The 16004-nt window shown below is 42.0% G+C and overlaps 1 protein-coding gene across 3 annotated transcripts; it reads left to right on the top strand.

Moving 5' to 3' along the window:
• Positions 1 to 2876: 2876 nt before the first annotated feature.
• On the top strand, positions 2877 to 15982 carry LOC148891373 (uncharacterized). 3 transcript variants are annotated; one of them, XM_089007925.1, is made up of 21 exons: positions 2877 to 3108; positions 3382 to 3425; positions 3723 to 3822; positions 3918 to 5616; positions 5954 to 6086; positions 7231 to 7351; positions 7454 to 7558; positions 7716 to 7806; positions 7875 to 8018; positions 8173 to 8226; positions 8614 to 8714; positions 9510 to 9638; positions 9731 to 9827; positions 9892 to 9952; positions 10493 to 10629; positions 10714 to 10943; positions 11040 to 11105; positions 11820 to 12033; positions 13051 to 13149; positions 13279 to 13467; positions 15677 to 15982. In XM_089007925.1, exons 4-21 carry the CDS (start codon positions 4090 to 4092, stop codon positions 15896 to 15898), a joined length of 3720 nt encoding a protein of 1239 aa, XP_088864051.1. In that variant the 5' UTR covers positions 2877 to 3108; positions 3382 to 3425; positions 3723 to 3822; positions 3918 to 4089; the 3' UTR covers positions 15899 to 15982. The 3 variants fall into 3 exon arrangements, with proteins under 3 accessions (XP_088864051.1, XP_088864053.1, XP_088864052.1); XM_089007927.1 differs by having other exon boundaries at positions 2879 to 3108; positions 10717 to 10943; XM_089007926.1 differs by lacking the exon at positions 2877 to 3108 and having other exon boundaries at positions 3339 to 3425.
• The last annotated feature ends 22 nt before the right edge of the window (positions 15983 to 16004 follow it).

Consider the following 16004-nt stretch of genomic DNA (forward strand, 5'->3'; position numbering starts at 1 on the left):
GGCAGCTGGAGGGCGTAAAGGGGGAAGATAAAAAACAATAACGTGTGCATGAAAGGTTAATGCTGTAAAAATTCACTAGAAGCTATCGGATGAAATAAACGCCAGCTAAAATCCACTGTGGCTGTCTAGATTGTGTCACGGTTTGCAAGGTGGTGGTAGACCCCAAAAAAGCAGGTAAGAGGGACGACAAGGGTGTATTGGACAAATTGTGTAAAATAAAGTAAGCAGGAACGAAACCTCAAACAAAGTAGCAAAGAAAACCACGAGTAGACAAAATCTCAAACAACAAAGTCATTAGAACAGAAAGGTCCAAAGTAGCAAACAAAACCGTGATTGAAAAAAATTAAAACAACAAAGCCATCAGAATAGAAAGGTCCAAAGTAGAAAACAAACAATGAGTAAACAAAATTTCAAACAACAAAGTCATTGGAACAGAAAGGTCCAAAGTAGCAAACAAAACCACCAGTAAACAAAATCAAAAACAAAGTCATCAGAAGAGAAAGGTCCTAAGTACCAAACAAAACAATGAGTAAACAAAATCTCAAACAACAAAGTCATCAGAACAGAAAGGTCCAAAGTAGCAAACAAAACCATGAGTAAAACATTCTAGATAGGCAGTGTCTGAAAAGTGTGAATGTTCTGGTAGTTTGTTACCTACAGTCAGCAGCGGTGGTTTTACTACACAAATACTTTGTTCCTGTGTTGTATGTACAATATTCAGATATTTTATTCATTCATCCATTTTCCCATCCGCTTATCCTCAGAAGGACCGATAGATGTGCAGGAGCCTTGATAGCCAATCGCACAGCGCAGACAGACGACCAACTATCCGCGCTCACAATCACGCCAACAGACAATTTTTTTGTGTTCAATTATCCTGCCATGCATGGTTTTGAAATGTGGGAGGAAATAAACCCACGTCAGCGCAGCGAGAACATGCAGATTCCACGCAGGGAGGCCAGAGCTGGATTTCAAACCGCTACCTCTGCACTGTACGGTTGGCGCGCTAACTATTCCACTAATGGGATGCTTATTCATATTTGCATCTTTACAAGTATAGCAAAGGCAAGGTAGGGGGGGGGGGGCAAAGGTTCACACAGGACATCTGCTGATTGCTCCTCAAAAGTTCAGTCGGCTTGCAAAAATGCATCAATGCACACAAGAGGAAAATGACCTGACTTTGCATGAAGCGGTGTGTAAACCAACCTGGTTCAATGAAGCAGATGGATCAAGATGTTCATTCAGATTTGCACTGAATGGAATGGCACAAAATATTCTATAAAATGTGTTCAAAAACGTTCTCTATGGGAGTTGGATCACAGGATAGAAACAAAAATTCATCCTATCACCCCCCCAAAAAAATCAGAGGTAAAATAGTTGGTGAAGTACTGAATTGCGGTCTTGTGTCTTGGGAATTCAGCACACACTGTGAAATTCCTTGAGTATGCTTGAGTGAACTGACAACCACTTAAAGCACAAAAGTCTATCAAATACAATTGCCTGACGCAATGTCACACACAAATTATGAGTTGGCGGGCAGATTGGATGGTTTCACCCAGTGGTGGCCAGTGCATGTCACTCCTAGGCCTTCGGTAGTGCTATGTCTGAATCAATCAGCTGTGAGTGTGGTGTAATTTGACTACACGTCCACTAGAGGGTGCTGTTGGTCAGGAACTAACTTGTGACTTGAATAAACTTTAGAAAGGCCAGTATGCTCTTAACTCGCGGCTAGTCATACTATGATTGGCTAGAAACTATCCAATCAAAGTTGGCAAAAACTCTGACATTGACAGCACCTTCAAGCAGGCCTTGGGTTGCCAACTCGAATTCTGATTGATTAAAGCTACATTGATTTTTATGCTCCAGGGCCTGCAGAACTCATTGTGAAGACATCCAGGTAGATTTCTAACCCTGGTAACAAATGATGGCTGAAATGTGATTAGTTAAATGCTTCAACACATATCTGGAAGAAGCACAACAGGGGAAAAGCAATGAAAGGAAGCTGAAAGACAATTTGGAATTATTTACCAGTTATAATGGACAAAATATAAATATATAAATACAGTAAAGTCTCGTTATATCGATATTCAAGGGAGTCCGAAAAAATATCGATATAACCGGGACTATCGATATATCCGACCCTGTTTGCATGTAATTTTCTCCGTGCGTGCATAGAAATAGTATCGATATAACCGGGACTATCGATATATCCGATATCGATATAACGAGACTTTACTGTATATTAGTCTGTGATTTAGATATTTTTAGGCTAGCAGAGAGGGCCTTGCAGGCCATGACAGCCCACCACTGGTTTCAATTTGATTTTAATATGAAAATATTATACACATAGTAACTGACTAAATTGTTACTTCCGAGTTGAGTGAACGCTGGCGCGTGTTGCTGCCGCTGCTCACCCACAGAAAAAATATCTTGTAACTGTAAAGTGTCCTTGAGAGTTTTGAAAGGTGCTTATAAATTAAATATATTATTATTATTATTATTATTATTATTATTATTATTATTATTATTATTTCCTCACAGTATGAGCAATATAAAACTGCAGTCCCACGGTCACAAACCGAAACCAATTTCGATAACATGTTACCTTGAAACCATCTTAATTTTAATCTAACTTCCAATTTTAAAATTCACTTTCCATTCATCCCCTCCCTTCCCTATTTTGCTTCACCTCGTTCCAAAGACGGCTTTTTCATTGGTCACTATTAATATCATCTAGGTCCCATTGCCACCTGGGAAAATGGTCTTCATTCAGATCCAGGTCACATTGAGTGGAATCAGTTTTCTTTGTGTGTCTCAGCCCAGTCCGGTCCATCTGCCACACAAGTTCACTTCACACAGGCACAAAAAGTGGACTGTGACAACACACAGGTGAGACACATACACGCACACGGACAGGCGTGGAGAACATGAGCAGGTACTGCATGACTGCTCTAATTTGCCCAACACACACAAACACATGCAGGTACTGTATATACAGTACCTGCATTGTTGAACACAGGTGTTTTCATACAAGGCTTTCCTCTGAGAATATCAATGGACGAAGAGAAATTGACCATCCCTACGGTGATTCTGCAACAGAAGTAAAAGGTAATTGGTTGTCGAATAATGCATGACAAATATCTGATGTTTTGTTATAGCCTGCTGTTTTGAAATGCAATATAATAAAATTAGTAAATGATTGGATAGTTCAATTCTATATGATATGGATCTTTTTCAGTGCTAGATACTGTAGATAGCCCGGTGGTGCCCACTCACCGTCAGTGTTTCACAGTTAGTGGAGTCGTTTACACAGGATTACCAAGGATTATCCGTTTACAGTATTTAGAAGCATGAGTCGCCATCTGTCTGTCTTTGTCGTAGTGAGGGAGACGCCTTCACATGACTCCGAAGCGACAGCACTCACGGTAAGACGTATAAAGATTTTATTTGAACGTTTTGAACAAAGGAAACTAAACAAAAATGTATGTTCGTCTTTAAAGTGGTATCCATGAGCCAAATAGGAGGGGAAAATGATGCTTTCGAAGACAGTCGTATAATTCTCAATTATCGATCGGGAAATATTTTTGATATTGGGTTAACATGCTTATTATTTATTTTATAACTGCTTAAGTAAGACATAAATCGTGGTTAGGTTTAGTGTGTAGAATATTACGGGAGCAGGGAATTTAATATTGGTAATTTCCTGCTATTCATGAATGCAGCAAAGAGGCTAATTGAATCAACTTTCGACCTGCGTCGGAGTGGAGCTTGCAGAGTGACGTTCGACGATACAAACGAAAGAAATTTGCCCACCTGCTGCTTGTGAGTAGATCTCTCGTGGCGACAGTTACAAATATCGACACCTTACATTTACTGTACTCTTCATAACCTTCCTGTTTGTTTCCGTTTTGCTTTAGCTTTTGACCGACTTGCTCCCAAGGCATTCCTCGTGGAGAAATGTCGCTTTTTGGATAATGACTCTTCTTTGACTACTTCTTGAACACCGGCTCATTTTTTACCAGCGTTTACCTCGTTCTCACCGTCTCAACACGGGTTGCATTTTTTTGTTACACTTGTCTTATCCTAATTATGCGGAAAGACCACAAAGGCCGAAGTCGCTCTCCTCACAGGATTTCATACGAGACTGACTTCCACGCCATTAAATGCTCGTTTGACAGTGAAACCGGCCTGAAGCATGCCTCCACGGTTTTGTCATCCCGGAGTTCTTCAATGCACCATTCTGGTCTACCAACCAGCCTCTCCGATACCCCCGTGTCCCTCCCCAGTATTGGTCGTGGGAGAACCCACAGAACAAGAGGGCCTAAAATTAGGGACAACATCTTCCTCCAAATGGACAATCAACAACTAAGACAAATTACTGACACGGGCCAGTGTAGTTCTAGCGCCCCAGCCTTCCTTTCTTCTCAGAATCCCAATATGCACCTCCAAGCGTCACCATTTCCCGCCAACAGACCGCTGGTCACAGGCTCCGTCACCTGCACTTCCACACCCGAAACCTTCTTGCAAGACAAACCAGCCAGATCAGAGGAGATAAAGGACATAGACAGGGCTGCTTTAGCGCAAAAGTTCTCAGTGACTAGGAAGTTGTTTGAGACCAAAGTGACAGGTTATGGTAGTGGAGGACAGTTGTCGAAATGTTCTCTGAGCAAAGATGAAAAGAAAAGCTTGAATGAAGACAAATGCAAAAATGAACACCTCAGCAAAATTCCTTTTACAAAGACTTCATTAACAACCAGCCTTAAATCTCTGATGTCAGATGTCCCCTGTGGGGAACCAACTAAATCTCCTTCCAGCACTGAGGAGCATGGGCACCCCCCGGTGAGTGAATTAAAGGAAGAAGAAGCCGAAAGAGCAGTGCTTGACTCTAGCTTGGACCCTGAAGAGCCACTCAGGGTCGAGCTTGTCCAAGTGAAGTCGTCAGACAGTGATGATAGTGAGGAAAAGGATAAAGAGTATCTTGGAAATAAAGGAGAGCCTTTTATAGTTAAAAATGTATCTGTCAATGTATCTTTTGAAGACCTGGTGGATGATGTTTTTGAAGATCCCCTTTTGGAAACATCAAATCCGTGCTTGATGGAACTCATGGCAAGAGACTTTAGCTTCATTGCAGACAAGTACGAGCAGGTGAATGAACAATGTAGGGAGGAGCCGAGCCAGCACACTGACAACCTGAGCGAGGAACACAGCGTCACGGGTGAAGTTTTGCGAGAAAATGGTGACAATGAGGATGTGAAGATTTGCCGATTCAGTCAAGTCGAAAGCAAAGCTTGCGTGACACCGGAAATGCAGAAATGTGTCCATGCGAAGCCAAAGGAAGACGAGAGAACGGATGAAACCAGCAAAGGACAAGTTGTCATAAATGGAAGCAAACAAGCGTTTCTTTGCGGCAATGAGAATCAATATTTCAAGCGGGAGTCTTATGTCGAGCATGCAATTTCTCCCGGACAAAATCTGGAACACGCTCTCGATACAGGCAAGCGGCTTTCAATGGAATACGAAGAAATTCCTGGCATTCCTAAACTGTCTGACCAAGATGATGGAGATGACGCGGACGGCGCAAAGATGAAAGTCCGCTTCTCGTCAGCGCCAATCAAGGTGAGAAACAAATTTTTGCCACGTTATCAAGTGTGTATTGATAGAGAAATATGAACCCATGGCTGTGTTTTTAGCGTATCGGGGTGGAGGATAGACAAGATACCACATGTTTCACTGTCAGGATTCCATGAAACGATAAGCGCTCTGCACTTACGACATTGGCTTGATATTTGAAATAGTAACTCAATTTTATTTGTCGGGCAGCTGTAAAAACAAAAACAGCTCAAATAGTGCGCTCTACATAAGGTTGTGTCGTCACATTAAATCACCAGTGATTCCCAAAAAAGCTGTGTTGCATCAGCCTTGTCGATGATGTATGCTAATCATTGTCCTTCAGGTATACAGCACTTATTGTAATGTCGAATACAACCGACGCAATGAAGATATTGACCCAGTGTCCGCCTCGGCTGAATATGAACTGGAGAAGAGAGTGGAAAAGATGGATCTTTTCAAAGTGGAAATTGAAAAGGGTCTGTTTGTTTGTTTTTTTCCTATGCCAGTTATAAAATTAACTCATTCACCACCAGACAGATGTCAAAATATGTGTCCCCTCCAGTGCCAGGGTTTTTGTCATTTTCACTCAAATTGCAGGACCCACAGAATATTGACTTTTAGGACTACATAAATATTCAGTGGACCGTAAGAAACCTGAGAATCTCTTCTTTCGTCAGAAAAAAAGAGTTAATTTCTAAATTCTATGAATCTGGAGTTACATGAGCTTGAAATGAGGGCGACTGTACAAAATACAATGCAATACATACTGTACATATTGATTCATATAGTCCTTTAATAACAGCTGAAGTTATAACAAAGCGCTAGCGTGGAGAAAAATGGGAATGCTGCCCCGTCGTGGAAGGGAAAACACATTGCCTGAGGTCTGACCAGCGCTTTATCGGCATCCGTCGCTAGAAAAACCGAAACCCGAACAAATTCAGGAATGGCGCTCCACGTCACATTTTTAAATTCCTTAAATTTGGGAATGGCAGCGAATGAGTTAATTGTTATACATATTTACGCTTTTGGTTATTATAAATACAGTAAAGTCTCGTTATATCGATGTCGGATATATCGATAGTCCCGGTTATATCGATACTATTTCTATGCACGCACGGAGAAAATTACATGCAAACAGGGTCGGATATATCGATAGTCCCGGTTATATCGATATTTTTTCGGACTCCCTTGAATATCGATATAACGAGACTTTACTGTACCATGTTTTCCAGTGTTTAAGGCACACCAAAAAGCCTTCATTTTCTTGAAAATATGACCCTGCGCCTTATAAGCTGGTGCACTTTATATGTGAATTAATATTGACCCACAATAGGTCTCACTACTACTGTCAACAGCGACCAACTCCATCTCCTCCTGTTGAAGAAGTGGTCAATAATGCCTTATAATGTGGTGTGCCTTATATTTGGAAAACCTTTATGTACTGTATTTATATATTATTATATTTGGAAATATTTTGTCATTCATTGATGGTGCATAGTCCATATAGTACGGTGCACCTTATATGGAAAAAGTTTGAAAATACACTATTCATTGGGTTTGCGCTTTATAATTAATGTGCGCCTTATGCACCGGAAAATACCGTATATTTTTCTCTTCCAGGAGGGGATGGGCTGGGCATTAGTATTATTGGAATGGGAGTGGGAGCGGACCAGGGCCTTGAGAAACTTGGGATTTTTGTCAAAACAGTCACTGATGGTGGAGCAACACATACGGATGGGAGGTATGTTATGCTAAATATGTATTTCCCGCAAGATGAATTCTATCGGACATTTCTCCTCATAATTGTGGATAATTATTTTTGAACTAATTTGATTTTATTTAGGATTCATGTGAATGATCAGATTGTGGAGGTCGATGGCGTGAGTTTGGTGGGAGTGTCGCAGCTGTTTGCAGCAACGGTGCTCAAAAATACATCTGGCCTGGTTAAGTAAGTTGCTCACATTGCTCTTAACAATTTTGTTTTTTCCAACTCGGTGGCTTATTGCAGCAGATTTTTTTTTTTTTTCAAAAGGCTTGCAAATATGCATCATTTTGTGAATCCTCATGTACATTCAATTAATTTGCTTTCCCCCTGCCACCCAAAGGTTTGTGATTGGCCGAGACAAGGAGGGTGTGGAGAGTGAGGTGGCACGATTAGTCAACGAGAGCCTTGAAATGGAGAAAGCATCACAAAAGGTTCATTATGGAAAATGTCATCTGGAAAACGTGACGTATAATAATTCTCCAATCCGTGCTCAACACAGAGTTCAAGGACAAGTGGGGATTCAGAAACTGATGTGGACATGTCTGAGGCCAGCTTAGTGCCTGAGGAGGATGACGACGAAGAGGAGGACATGTCTGCACTATCATGTCTTGATAACAACCAACTATGTCTCAAATACCAGAAGGTACTTTAGATGTAGGCTGAACAACAAAGTTGGAAGAGAGAACTTTGAGTTTGGGGGGAGTTAATATTTGGTAATATTTGTATATGTCACAGTTTGGTGATTTATTTATTTTTTTTGCCTGAAATTGCACATTTTTGAATTGTTGTCTCGATAGCTTCAATCCAAACTGCAAAGAAGAACAGCCGAGCTCGAAAGTGCTAGAGAAAAGGTAGGCTGCACAGTCTGCTGTCACAATATCCATGTTGATAAACGACCTTTCATGTTGACATTCGGAACAGTCTGACCCAATTTAGAGATGGCTCGAGATGTTATTAGGACACGGGCCACCACCTCCCCGTTCCCCATGTCTGGTTATTTTTGCAAAAAAAAGTGCTGTTCGCTCACAAAATCTGTCTCTCTTCTTTCCGACCGTGGGACTTCAATGACTCTTTTATTTGCCGTTTTCAAAGTCTTGATGTCGGAATTTTTAGCCGGTTGGCTAAAAATAGCTCTCCTTGGGCATTGGACTGATGAAAAGATGAGCATCTCCCTTTGTGTGTTGGATACACCATATGCCGCACATGTTACTAAACCAAAGTTGTTTCCCCCCATGCAGTTAAAGGTATTTGAGGAGGAGCAGGCCGAATGGAAGAGCCAGAAGGCTGAACTACAACAAAATGTGGAGGATGGAGAAGAGAAAGCTGACAAGCTTGAAAAGTACATTACTATGGATAATTTTTTTCACCCTATTCACAGCTGACAACAATTATTGATGCAGTGACAAAAGACGACCATCCATTTTATTGACATTGACATGAAACATCCTATTTGTGTCAATCCAACGCAACAAAATCAGAACTTGCATCGCACAGTCCAAATTCAGCCCTTATACATTTTAACTCATTCACTGCCAGATATGTAAAAATGTGTCCACTCCAGTGCCAGGGTTTTTGTCATCTTCACTCAAATTGCAGGACCCACATAATATTGAGTTTTAGGACTACATGAACATTCAATACAGCGTTAAAAACCTTAGATTCTCTCCTTTCATCAGAAAATAGAGTTAATTCCAAAGTCGCATGGGTCTGTAGTTATCTGAGCTTGAAATGGGGGCAGTTGTAAAAAATGCAATAAATTAAAATGCAATACATTCTATTGATTTACAGCACTTTAACAACAGCTGAAGATGTTCAAAGCGCTAACAAGGCAAATGCTGTACCTTGTGGAAGGGAAAAAACATTGCCAGAGGTCTGACCAGTTCTTTATCGCCCCCCTGCAAGAAAAAACAAAAACCAATTCCGGAATGGCACTCCATGTCAACAGTTTTCAATTCCAGACTAAATTCGCGAATGAGTTAAGCATTATAAATAGTTATGCTCTTGGTTATTTTATGTATCATATTCCCCGGAGTATAAGGTGCACATACTAATATTACATGAACATTACAAAAGATTCAAAAATGTTACCGTGCATGACTTTTTGTTGTTTGAGCATCCTCTCTGTGTTTCTCAGGTATTGGCAAGAGGCCCAGACACGATGCAGGGTGGTGAGCCAGCGACTGGCTGATGCCCAGAGCCAATCCGACAGTCTGGAAATCAAGTACGGCAAGGCCAAAAGACTGGTCAGAGAGTACCAGAGCAGGTAATCGTTTAATTCCACTCTGTGAGCCAGTTAGCTCTGGACTGCACAACAATAGGCTCTCCTTTAACTTGATGTAAACAATGTTTACTCAGAGAGGAGGAGGCGGACAGCAGGGAAGCAGATTTGCGTCAAGAAATGGAGGAGCGGGACAACAAGAACAAGGAGACTATTGAAATGCTTCAACGCCAGGTCAGGACGGCTTCTTTGCGGAGCTCGCACAAATATGAACCATGATCATTATCTGTTTTTTCAGTTGGAGCGAAAAGACACGGCGACGGTGGGGACGCTTCTCGCCGTGGAGCCAACAGTCACGGGTAGGCAGCAGCTTTCAGGACATCAATCACATTACTGTTATGCTGAACAGTAATGACATAACTTGAAGAACGTGCTGATATCTAATACATGAACGGTAGCTTAATACTCTTGTCCTTAAAAATGGCTGACGTGTACGTACAAATACAGTCAAACCTGAAGTTTTCGACCATAATCCATTTCAGAGCACTGTTGCCCATCGATTTTTTTCGTAAACCGACACATTTCCCATTATAATCAATGTAATCAATGTCTGTTTTTTTAATTGATATTGAACAACACAACCTGTCGACTCACAATGGAACGTAACATGAGGCTAATGTCTGATTTGCAAGGATAGCCAAACACGTCTGCTTAGTTAAAAAGAGTGGTGCATTCAGGTGCAGCGCAGTTTGGCTGTGAAATGATTTTCAGTTGCAAACCGAGGCATAAAAAAAGCCCAAATTTTTGGTTGAAAACCAAACTGGTGGACAACAGACGTTCAAAAACCGAGGTTTGACTATATATCACCTTGCGGTTTGTGTGCATTCTCTTTGTGTCAGATCCAGAATGGTACATTGCAATTCCTGACACACAACGACTCGACTCCAGTGCGCACATAGCACGAGGTCAGCTGGCCCAGAAGTGCAAACGCCATCCACCTTCACGAGAAAAACTCAGAGAGAGTTTTCAGAAAGAGGTTGTGATTTTGAGGACGACGGGGGGCATGCTGTTCAATGTCAGGCTGTCGTCATCCGACTTATGCTTCACGTTCTCGTCAAAGCAGGAAGAAGATCAGAGGTCACGGGAGAGTGAATCGCAATCCGAAGGGCTTGGAGAGAGGAGCAGCCAAGTTGAACTTTCCAGTTCTTCCTCTTTCTCAGTTCACAGCCCCGCCGACATGTCCGTCTTCACTCCCCCAAACCTAATCACTGACACCATGTCTACCGTCATCACCCCCTCGCTCGCAACCTCCACATCCAGGAAATCCAAAAGAAAAATGCCTGACTTTAGGTGCACTGAACCACGTCCCTTTTAGATTTCAATATGACACTGGATAATGTTTCAGTTTTTCTGAAAGCAATGCTCTGATCTGATGTTCTTGTACAGTGGTCTTCGGAAATCCCTAAGCAAGAGGAAAGGTGGAAAACTGCAGAGAAGGTCCAGGAGCGGCAGGTGTGTCAGAGATATTCGGTCGGACACAGTGACGAAAGGCTCGAACAAAGGAAGATTATATTTTACTACCGGCAGGGGACGTAGCCATTCATGACCGACGCCCAACTTCTGCAGCCCTATGCCAAGCTATTTATTGAGAGCATCTGCAAATTTCAGTGATACATCATTAAAATGTAGTCTTCTTGATTTGAATACCACACCCTGGACGTTCCAAGCACCAACAACTACAATCAACAGAACTTAGATGTTTTAATTGGTTGTCCTTTCCATGAAATGATAGATTTGTCACCTGGCTAATGACCTCTTCCTGTGAAGAAGTTTACCGAGTCGTAAATTAGTTCCCAGGCAAGATCTCCTACATGAAGATGACAGTTTAACTGGCTCTGTCTGTGCACCTCTAGATTGACCCCTGTGCTTCTATTGTGGGCCTTCTAAGCATGACACTTATAGTGGAACGCAATGCTGATACATAGTAGGAGGAGGGGACAAGATATTTAAAAATAGAATTTATGACATTCAAAGCATGCAGCAATAGCAAATTATGCCTCATTTTAATGAAAAATTAGGTCTACTTTGTACTTAATACCGTAAGTGTATTTTAATGTTTGTCACAATGGTGCCAAAATATATTTTTGGGGGTGATGCTTCGTGTCAGTAGTTTTGGGGGGAAAAATACCTTAACTAATGTTACCACGTGTTCTTTAACCGTTCTAGGGCGTCGTGTGGCGACCTGGTGGACGAGCCAGCTGAAGTTTCTCCATCAGGCTCTGTGACCTCCATGCCTTCATGCTTGCCTTTTACCTGGTTTGGAGAGCGAGGGAGGGAAAAAGAGGAGGCCGGGGAGAGGCCAAAAGGCGGCAGTGAGAAGCTCCGTTCTGTGTCCAGCAGCAGTTTGCCTTACTTGACCACCTCTGGTAGGATAGATCAGGTATGAAGAAAAATGCCGCTAACAGATTAGCTTGCATGTACTTACGGAGACATGGAGTGGGTAAGGATCTTTTCCCAAGCCACCTTTAGGTGTCTCTTTTACTTGTGCTCTTTGCTTTACCTTGGCAGAATGAGTGAAATGTGCCCCAACATGTCCACACTCCAACCAGAAATGAATCTTCAAGAATAGGACAACACGGGCAGTTTCATTGGTCCACTGTGACATATTCTGTAATTTCATTGGTCAGCTGTAACATGGTTTTAGTGAAATCTATCAAAAGTGGGGGTGGGTGGTAGCGGGTTGAAGTCCATAAATTTGACTTCCCTATCTTTCTAAAGCTGGGGAAAAAAATAGGTCATCTCTCATTGTGGTATAAGATTCTTTGTTGATGATTTTTAATGTTTTCACCAAGCGCATCTTGAATGTTTATCATCGATGGCGGTTGTTCAAAAAAAAAATCGTGTATTTTCCGTTGTATAAGGCACCCAAAAGCCTTCATTTTCTTCAAATGATCACTGTGCGTCTTATAAGCGTGTGCGCCTTAAATGTGAAGTAGTATTGAGCCAGCCACCTACTCCATTTCCCCCTGAAGAGGTTATGCGTAACCCCAGCCTATACTGTAGCGCCCTATACTGTAGTGTGCCTTATATTTGGAAAACTTTTATATCTTCTTTTCCGTTCGGCTTTTCCCTTTACGGGTCGCCATGGCGAATCAGTGTCCTCCATCTTCAGAGGTTTGATTCTCATGAAAATTTCTATATGTATTATATTTAGGAAAAAAATCATTTATCAAAGGTGCGCCTTATAGTCTGGTGTGCCTTGTATATGTAAAAAGTTCGAAAATACACCATTCATTGGAGGTGCCTTATACGTTACTAAAGAGACACAGTGTGGTCACCACTTGCCCATTTGAAAATGGCAGAATATTTAAAAACACCAACAAAGAAAATCATGATGTGGTCCATGCCTGAAAACCATGCAAGATGGCAAGTCTTTGAAAGTTTGTGTCGGTTCCAGAATATTGGCTCTCTAATGGATAGCTTCCACAAAGGGGGTCACGGCTCTAATCACTCGCTCTGCGAACACTCCCGCACATTCACCTTCGCATCCACGGAGGTGAGCCGTTCTTTTCCCCTCTTTGACTTTCCCACTTTACTTCCTACCCGCTCTGCTCGATGAAGTTGTGTTTCTCCAATGGTGATCCTCTGACCATCCCTAATCGCACACCCCACTCTTGGCTACCAGACCTTGGACGACGATCCTCTGCCAGTGAACAACAACTACCAGTGGCAAAGTCGACCCGTGTTGGAATGGAGCAGCCAACAAGTGTGTCTGTGGTTGGTGGCCGTCAACATGGAGCAATACATGAGTGACTTTGCAGCCAGGGGTGTGGACGGGCCTCAACTCCTCACAATGGACACTGACAAACTCAAGGTCAGTTGGTTAAAAAAAATGTTTTTAACTCGTTCACTGCCATTCCCAAATATTTTCGGGTTTTGCTTTTTCATGCTTGGGTGCAGATAACGCGCTGGCCATAGCCTATGGCAATGTTTTATTTCTTTTCCACAAGGGGGCAGCATTTCCCCCTTTTCCATGTTAGCGTTTTGTTCCAGTTTCAGCTGTTCAAGCACTATATAAACCAATATGGATGTCTTGCATTGTATTTTGGACAGCCACCCTCATTTCAACCTCATAACTCCAAACCCATGGAATTTAGGAAACTCTTTTTTTCTGAAAAAAAGAACACAGTTGAAGGTTTTTAACGCCGTATTAAATGTTTATGTCGTCCCAAAACTCAAGATTCTGTGGATCCTGGAATTTGAATGACAATGACAAAAACGGCCGGCACTGTAGTGTACTCATTTTTACATGTCTGGCAGTGAATGAGTTAAGTTATGTATGCGCTTGGATTTCTGAAATAATTTACTTGTTCAGTGACATTTTAACAAGCCCCATGTTAACGTTAGCATCGACATACTTCTGCGAGAAGTATATTGCAGATAGCAAGTGTGGAAGCTTATGAGCCGTGTGCAGGCGAGCTAGCAGTAACTTCGCCTCTGGACCGGCAAATAGAATTTCATTCCGATCGTTTTCCTGGAATTTTACCAAACACGAGGAACGGAAAACCATTCATGTTAACGGTGAGTACTATCACAGTTATTTTAAATAATGAATTCTGATATTTTGTTGAAAAGTGTCCGCGCGTGCACGCGAGCGTTTGTATGTGCGCGTGCGTGTGGCTCTCGCTGAAAAACATTTCTAAATATTTTACTTTTATGGCTCTCTTAGTCAAAAAGGTTCCCGACCCCTGGCCTATGGCAATGTTTTATTTCTTTTCCACAAGGGGGCAGCATTTCCCCCTTTTCCATGTTAGCGTTTTGTTCCAGTTTCAGCTGTTCAAGCACTATATAAACCAATATGGATGTCTTGCATTGTATTTTGGACAGCCACCCTCATTTCAACCTCATAACTCCAAACCCATGGAATTTAGGAAACTCTTTTTTTCTGAAAAAAAGAACACAGTTGAAGGTTTTTAACGCCGTATTAAATGTTTATGTCGTCCCAAAACTCAAGATTCTGTGGATCCTGGAATTTGAATGACAATGACAAAAACGGCCGGCACTGTAGTGTACTCATTTTTACATGTCTGGCAGTGAATGAGTTAAGTTATGTATGCGCTTGGATTTCTGAAATAATTTACTTGTTTGTATACGATATGGAAGCTTTATCCAAAATTAGAATTTGGACCAAAAACAGATCTCAACCTAGGTTTGATTGGAGCAGGGGTCGGAAACCTTTTTGACTAAGAGAGCCATAAAAGTAAAATATTTCTAAATGTTTTTCAGTGAGAGCCACACACACGCGCACACACACACACACACACGCACACACACACACACGCGCGCGCGTGGCCACTTTTCAGCAAAATATCAGAATGTATTATTTAAAATAACTTTGTGATAGTACTCACCGTTGACATGAATGGTTTTCCGTTCCTCATGATTGGTAAAAATCCAGGCAAACGATCGGAATGAAATTCAATTTGCTGGTCCAGAGGCGAAGTTACTGCTAGCTAGCCTGCACACGGCTCATAAGCTTCCACACTTGCTATCTTCAATCTACTTCTCACAGAAGTATGTTGATGCTAACGTTAACATGGGGCTTGTTAAAATGACTGACATTCGACTGTTTCATCCATCGATGGTATTGTTTCATTGCAAATTACAATGAGAATATTTTCTCTCCTCTACTGCCCCGGTGCATTCACGCTGAAGTGCACTAGTTGGGCTCATTTAAAGGGGCGTTTACCTGTTTCAACATGACGGCCACTATCATCCAATCAAAATGGCGCTTTTGGCCATTCTAGGTCAGTGTCATCCAATCAAAATTGCGCTTTCCACCAACTACAGCCCCAACGGGAAATGAACGGCGAAAAAAACGACAATATGTATTTAGTTTTATCGGCGAGCCATATGCAATCATCAAAAGAGCCATATATGGCTCGCGAGCCATAGGTTCCCGACCCCTGGATTAGAGCGTCAACGCAATATAAAAAGTAATTTGTTCATTTGAGTATTGGTCGCCCTCTGGTGGAAAACATTGCCATGTCACGTCAGAGATTTTGCTTCCTTTCTGTCGTCAGGCCATGGGCGTGTGTCAAAGTGACCGCGCATCTCTCAAGAAGAAGCTGAAGGAGATGAGGAAACACGAGGAAAAAGAAAAGCGTATAAGGGAGAAAAGGTGGAAGGAGTCATCCATGAGCAAAGACAAGAATTTCAAGAGCGAAGGCGTGGTCATCGAGAACACATCCGCTCTGGAGTCGCACAGTAGCGGGAGATGTGCGAGGACCGAATCGCTCCTGTAGATGAATTTGACACTTCCCACCAGCTTGGACGATCGTGGTTTGCATTCCACTAAAAACTTTTAATTTATGTTATGATGGGAGAACACCAACAAATCTCACATTTCCA

This window comes from Hippocampus bargibanti, linkage group LG11, assembly GCF_051943395.1.
Source record: "Hippocampus bargibanti isolate YZ-2025 linkage group LG11, ASM5194339v1, whole genome shotgun sequence".
Lineage (NCBI taxonomy): Eukaryota > Metazoa > Chordata > Actinopteri > Syngnathiformes > Syngnathidae > Hippocampus > Hippocampus bargibanti.